Source organism: Cicer arietinum, chromosome 2, assembly GCF_000331145.2.
Source record: "Cicer arietinum cultivar CDC Frontier isolate Library 1 chromosome 2, Cicar.CDCFrontier_v2.0, whole genome shotgun sequence".
Lineage (NCBI taxonomy): Eukaryota > Viridiplantae > Streptophyta > Magnoliopsida > Fabales > Fabaceae > Cicer > Cicer arietinum.
Window position 1 is genome coordinate 38,615,289 of NC_021161.2, and position 7,387 is coordinate 38,622,675.

Here is a 7,387-nt window from a genome sequence, read left to right on the forward strand (position 1 = left end):
ATTTCTTATCATGTGATAAATTTAAGTTTTCATTTTTGTCTGCGACGAAGGTCGGATTTCTCAATTTTGCACCCATATCTAATCAAAATGAATTTTTCTATCTAAATCTAGACAAATTGGTGTAGATATCAATAGATCCATGTTTTGTTGTCATTTCTATAAATCTATTTCAAAAAACGTTTTCGAAAATGTTCTAAAATCCAAATTAAATTTAGTAAAATAAAATAAATGATTTTTATAATATATGGAATAAGAATATAAATTTGGAGTTCCATGCTAAAATTTTGTAATTAGTTTTAGTAGTATTATGTGTATTTCAAACGCAGTATCGTATGTGATGACGAATTAATGAAGAGCCCATTACCACTGCTACTACAGCCCGGATTTGAAGATCAATTGAACATGCAGAGGCTTATTTAATATATATATATATATATTTTAAAATATATATATATATATATATATATATATAGATAGATATATATCAACTTGTATATTAATTTATATTAAAAATGACAACTACTCAATGTTATCCTGTCTTTTTTTGTTGATATATGCATTCCTTCACGTGGTTATGTCCTACATAATTGGAGTATATCGAGAAAATTAATAAGATATTTCTGATAGTGACGTTTACTTTTTACCCCCTTCTTTAAAATGAAAGTGCTTTAAATTTTTTACAGATATATTAACAAGTACAATAAATAAATAAAAGAAGATAATAATCGATTTATCAAATTATTTTAATTAACTATTAAAGAATTTTTTACTATCACAACATGCACATCGTAATTATTAAAAAGTATGTAAAATTTAAAATGATTTTTTAAACAATCTTTTTAAATATACTTGTTATGAAAACATAGAAAGTATTTGAATAAGTAAACAACGATACGATTGTATTAATCTTACAATTAATTATACAAAGTGTGTATAATATGAATCTCTTAAAAAAATAGTTCAAACGTTGATTCTTATTATTTTAATAAAAATTAAATAAATTTTGTGATAATAAAATAGATAACAAAATATAATATTTTATTAAAATTTATTGAAAATAATAAGTTTAATTTTTAGACTAATTATATTAGTAATTTTGTAATTACATTTTTTATTCTTTATTTTTATTTATTTACAAAATTAATCCTTAATTTATTTTGTAGTTTTTGTCTCATCTTCAAATTTCAAAACCAAAAAAAGTAAAGAATCAGATTTCTCACTAGTCCCCCAACTTTCAAATCTCTTGTTGGTTTTTGAACACCTCTTATGAATGTTGAATATTTAATTTTTAATAATTAATTAATGTCTTTACATGCTGTTTCTGACTAAGATTACAAACCAATTATTTATTAAAAAATATAAACTTTTTTTATAAGCACAACTTTGAATTGAATAAAGAAAAAGTTTAGCGTGCAATTATCCTATATTTTAATAGATAAAAATAAAAGAGTGGTGAGATATAGCATGTCGGTGATAAAAAAGATAAAAATTAAAAATTAAAAAAATATACAAAAATTATAATGTTTAAATATAATAAGCCTATTGAATAAACCTATATAATTTTTTGGGACACACATACATTTCTCTTAATTTTCTAAGTTTTCACATTGATGATATGCACGTGTTTTCAAATCTTGCTTGGATATCATTCCACCTTAATTAGTTTTATAAATGACAACCGCGCTGTGCCATTATAAAAATATATTATTTAAATACCCATTCACTTAAATAATACTTCTCCTATTAAATAAATAAAAATTAATATATCTAAATATCTCTTTTAAAATATAATAGTGATACAATTAAAAGATGGATTGAATAAATATTAAAAAATGAAAGGTGTTTTAATATCATAAGCTTATAAATACATGTGAGAAATACATTGTCCTCATCAACAATTCGGAAGAGAGTTAACTTCAATGGCTTTTTCATACTTAAATTTAGTTTTAGTGACATTGACAACTTTGTTTTTCTTGCAAACAACAAAAGTAAAGTCACAAAAATCAGTTTCATTCCACATCACCAATTTCACTATTAGCAGACCTAGTATAACCCTTCAAGGAACTGCCGAGTTTTTACCTAATGTTTTGTTACTCAACGACATTGAGCACCCTGTTTTTGTTGTTGGTCGTGCTTTGTATTCTAAACCAATTACACTTTGGAACAATAAAACCGGCAAAGTTGCCAGCTTTGTCACTTCATTCACTTTCGATGTTCAAGATTTAAAGAAAACTGTTCCTGGTCATGGACTTGTATTCTTTCTTGCCCCATCAGGCTCCGAGATTCCCTTCAGTTCAGATGGTGGGAACCTCGGAGTAGTTGATGGGAAAAATGCTTTTAATAGATTTGTTGGTGTTGAATTTGACAATTTTGTTAATTCATGGGATCCCAAGTACTCTCATGTTGGAATCAATGTCAATTCTTTAATTTCTACTAAGACGGTGAAATGGAATAGAGTGAGTGGAGAACTTGTGAAAGTAAGTATTGTTTATGACTCTGTTTCTACGACATTGACGGTTATTGTTACTTATAAGAATGGTCAAATTTCGATTCTTTCTCAACTTGTTGATTTGAAAGCTGTACTTCCTGATACAGTTAACATTGGTTTCTCTGCTTCTACGACACTTGTTTCTCCTCGTCAACTACACAATATTCATTCATGGTCTTTCACTTCAACTTTCGAAACATAAGATAATATAAAATATAATATTGCAAAATTTGTTTGGTTTTATTTGGAATTTTGTTCTATGGATGCATGGAGCTTTTCACAACTAGTATTTCTAAACAAAGACAATGCTAGGTAGTTTGTGTGAATCACTTGTGTGTGTGTGTATATGTGTTTTTTTCCCCTTCTAAATAAAGAAAATGATTGAACCATCTTTTTGAGTTGGTAGTACTTTTAGTCTTATTATTCAACTCAATTAGTGGGGTGATTGAAAGTTGAAGTATGATTGTTGTAGTACCACTTGTCTTGTGTCTTGGCATAATTAATGATAATTAGGATCTCATTTGGGTAGTAATGACCCTTAGGATTTCACTTATAACCCTTTTAACTTAAGATAATCAATTCAACTTGGTTGTTTAATAAATTAGTCTAAGATATCATATTGATTGGGTTGTAATTTTTGTTCCTTAAAGTAATTGTTTTTTAAAAACGTTGTGACAAAGGGGCTCCTTATATACTTTCAAAATCAATGGGTCATTTTTCTTAAGAGTCCTAATGCTTAGATTCGGCAGTAATATATCTTTTCATATAAAGTCCTTCATTTGGTATTTTAATAAAGACCTATTCATATGTACTCTCATTTGCAATTTAAAATCGAAGACTTTTTAATAATTGTACATTACTCGATTAACATGTTGCTACTTATAATAGTCTTGAGTTAGTTGAATCTATATGATAAAGCTAGACCTTAATATGAGATTTGATGTGTTGCATACATGTGTATTCATACATTTTCACCATTGATGATTAATTTTAATTAACTATATGATTTAATTATGTTGATCATATATGGATAATTGATAAGAGGTTACTATGACTAATTATTAATTTGTATGTTGATAAATGTTTAAATCACTATGTGTTATATATGATGATAATATCACATGTGTGCTTATTGTGCAAGTTATGCTTTATTATGTGTTTGGTTTGTGTAACATTTTTCTAAGGACTCTCCATTTAAGCTAACAACAACAAAAATAAATTTAAAAGAATGAAAGACGAAAAAAAAAATATTAAAGACACACAATATGAAATGATGTTCAACAAAATTCAAAAGCTCTCTCAAATTTGGTAAACATAAATTTTAAGCAAAATTATATCCGTAACTTTTTATCTTATTTAGTTACAACATACCCTTCCTTTATATTTTTATTTTTCATTTATGTTATTTATCTTTAAATCTATTTGAACATGAAATATTGACTAGAGTAGGAATATTATCAAAAGAAAAAGTCATTTTATGAGCAGACCCTGAATTAGAAGAATGAAGTTTGGGATTAACTTGAAAAGGGAAAAGAGTTTCATCAAATTTAACATGTCTAAAAATATAAATGCTTCTTGATTGAGCAAGACATATGTAGCCTTTATGATTAGGATTGTATCCCAAGAAAACACATTGTTCATACTTAAATTGAAATGCATGCTTATTGTATATGGTCTTAAGTAGGGAAAACATGCACAACCGAAGACATTTAAAGCATGATAATCGGGTTTTTGGTTGAATAAAACTTGTAAAGGAGTAGAATTGTTTAAGATTGGAGTAGGTAACTTGTTAATGATGTAGACTATAGTTTTGAAGGCTTCACCCGATTAGCTTAAAGGCATGGATGCATTGACTAGTAAGGTCAATCCAACTTTAGTTAATGTCTGTGTTTTAACAGTACCATTTTATTCACGTGTTTGTAGACAACTTATTATGTGAGTGGTGACATTATCATTGAGAAATTTGGAGAATGCAGCAAAGTCTCTATGAAAGGGAAATTTATGAGATTTACCAAGACAACAAGCTTTGCAAACACTAGGCAATTTATTGATGTTATTGACAACATTACAATGTGACAAGGCACTACACATTTTTAGATGTAATTCAAATTGATTAGTAATTAGGTAGTTAGAGTATGGTTAGAAGTTAGTTAGAATATAGTTAGAAGGTGGTTAAGTTTGTTGAAACCTATTCACTAGTAAACTGCTTCTATAAAAGCCAAGATCAATGTAATGCAGAAGGGGATCAATCCAATACTGAACTAAGATCAATCTTTACACCACGAAGATCAATCTTTGTTTTCTGACATTTTCTATTTTCTTCTCTTTTCTTCTCAATTTCAATTCCTCTCAAATAGACAACATGTTCTAACAATTGGCATCAAGAGCTTGGGTTCTAGACCTTGGGAAACACGAGTGCAAGTTTGAGGGGGAATCAAAATTGGGAAACACAAGTGTGAGTGAAAGAAAAGAAAGAAGAAATGAATGGAGGAGGATTTTCATCGAATTTGCCAATTATGGATGGGAAGAACTGGGAGAGGTGGTATGCATCAATGAGATCGTTGTTGGGAGCTCAAGAAGTGTTTGAGATTGTTCAAGATGGATATGAACAACTTGGTGCGAATCCAACATAAAGACAACAAACAATTTTCAAAGATTGCAAGAAAAGAGATTGCAAGGCATTGTTTTACATCCAGCAAAGTGTGGATTCAAACAATTTTGAAAGGATCTCAAAGGTATCTACATCAAAAGAGGCATGGGATATCTTGGTGAAGTATTACACAGGTGATGAAAAAACCAAGAAGATCAAACTTCAAACGCTAAGAAGATAGTATGAATTACTGCAAATAGAGAACAATGAGAATGTGATTGACTATTTCAATCGAGTGTAGACAATCACTAATCAGATGAAAGCCAATGGAGAAGTGATGACAGAGGTTATGATCATTGAAAAGATTCTGAGGACACTAACACAAAGATACGATCACATAGTGGTGGCAATTGAAGAATCAAAGAATCTTGATACAATGAAGCTGGAAGATCTGCAAAGCTCCCTAGAAGCTCGTGAATTAAGGGTAAAAGAAAGAGATAAGGCACACACACAAACACATGCAGTCCAATCAAGATGGAGTGAAAAACAAGAAGTGGAAGGGCAAGTCAAAATGGTACCAGAAACATAATCAAGATAAGGAGGATGGAGGCTCAAGAAGTCAGCAAAACAATGACAATAAAAGCAAGAAACCTTATGGAAAAAATAAATTTAACAAAAGGAAGGTCCAATGTTATAATTGTCAAAAATATGGGCATTTTGCAGATGAATGCAGATCCAAGAAAGTACAAAGAGTTGGTGGTGAAGCTCAATTAGCCCAGGCAGACAGTTCTGACTCAGATGAAGTGCTGCTGATGGCATCTACAAGCATGGAGGATGACTGTCCAGGATTATGGTATCTAGACACATGGTGCTCGAATCACATGACTCGCCATAAAGAGTGGTTTGTAAGCATTAATGATAAGGTGAAAAGGGAGATCAGATTTGCAGATAACAGTTATGTAACAGCAGAAGGAATAGGAGAAGTGTTAATTCAAAGAAGAGATGGTAAACAATCATTCATATGTGATGTGTTGTATGTGCCAAACATGAAGAACAATCTGTTAAGCCTTGGACAACTGCTTGAAAAGGGGTATTCTATGAAGATGGAGCAGGGTGAAATGAGATTGTTTGATGATTCAAGAAGATTGATCTTGAAGGCACCACTATCAAAAAATAGAACCTCAAGATTGATATCCAGATCAATGAGAGCAAATGTCTAGCTGCTGAAGTCTTGAATGAAGATTGGTTGTGGCATCAGAGGTTTAGACATTTAAATTTCAGAAGTCTTCAAATGTTGCATAATAAAAGAATGGTGCTAGGAATTCCCAGAATTAAAATGCCAAAGGAGCTGTGTGAAGAATGTTGTCAGGCTAAACAACACAGAAACGCATTCAAGGATGAAGTGCCAACTCGATCTTCAAGAATGATGGAGATAATCTACTCTGATGTGTGTGGTCCTTTTGAAGAAGTATCAATAAGAGGTAATTGTTACTTTGCATCATTCATTGATGATTTTACAAGGAAAATTTGAGTATATCTAATCAAGAGAAAGAATGAAGTACTTGAAATACTTAAAAATTCAAGATAATGGCTAAAAAACAAAGTGGCCTTAGTATGAAAATCATCAGAACAGATGGAGGAGGAGAATACAACTCTCATGAATTCCATAGTTTTTGTGAAAAAGAAGGGATGCTGCATGAAGTAACTGCACCATACACTCCCCAACATAATGGCACGGCTGAAAGGAGAAACAGAACCATAGTGAACATGGCTAGGAGTATGTTAAAAGAGAAGAAAATGCCTCATAAATTCTGGGGGGAAGCAGTATCAACTGCAGTGTACATATTAAATAGGTGTCCAACCAAGAGACTGGGCACAAGGACACTTGAAGAAGCTTGGACTGGAAGAAAGCCAGTTGTGAATCACTTAAGAGTGTTTGGCTCATTGTGCTTCAGTCATGTACCAGCTCAAAATAGGAGGAAACTTGATGACAGGGCTGAACAAATGGTGTTGCTGGGATATGATGCCATTGGGGCTTACAAGTTGTATAATCCAAACAAGAACAAAGTAGTGATAAGCAAAGACATACTAGTGGATGAATCAAGAGGTTGAGACTGGACAATGAATGCAATCAACCCAGGTATACCAACCAGACTAGCTAGTAGTGCAGTAGCAGTTGAACTGATTGAGGACCAGCCAGCAGAGGTAGCAGATCAGCCTGATTTTGAACCTGTGAGGAGGTCTGCAAGAGCTAGACAACCTTCAATCATATTGCAGCCATATGAAGTGACATCTGACTCAGCCATCAA

The 7,387-nt window shown here is 31.2% G+C and overlaps 2 protein-coding genes across 2 annotated transcripts; both read left to right on the plus strand.

Annotated features, from left to right (window-relative positions):
- The first annotated feature begins 1,914 nt into the window (after positions 1-1,914).
- Positions 1,915-2,877, plus strand: LOC101490386 (putative bark agglutinin LECRPA3-like). Its single transcript, NM_001282315.1, is given in 1 exon segment — positions 1,915-2,877. A coding segment is annotated over 1 exon segment (771 nt). The 5' UTR covers positions 1,915-1,919; the 3' UTR covers positions 2,691-2,877.
- A 2,091-nt stretch (positions 2,878-4,968) lies between these two features.
- Positions 4,969-6,298, plus strand: LOC101491346 (uncharacterized). Its single transcript, XM_027331274.1, has 2 exons — positions 4,969-5,104; positions 5,802-6,298. Exons 1-2 carry the CDS (start codon positions 4,969-4,971, stop codon positions 6,296-6,298), a joined length of 633 nt encoding a protein of 210 aa, XP_027187075.1.
- Positions 6,299-7,387: the final 1,089 nt, after the last annotated feature.

What these genes read in the sequence shown, in the direction of transcription:
- LOC101491346 (XM_027331274.1), top strand. Translation starts at nt 4,969, where the DNA reads ATGAATGGAGGAGGATTTTCATCGAATTTGCCAATTATGGATGGGAAG. An exon ending in AGATGGATATGAACAACTTG is followed by an intron (nt 5,105 to 5,801) that starts GTGCGAATCCAA and finishes GGCATTTTGCAG; the next exon opens with ATGAATGCAGATCCAAGAAA.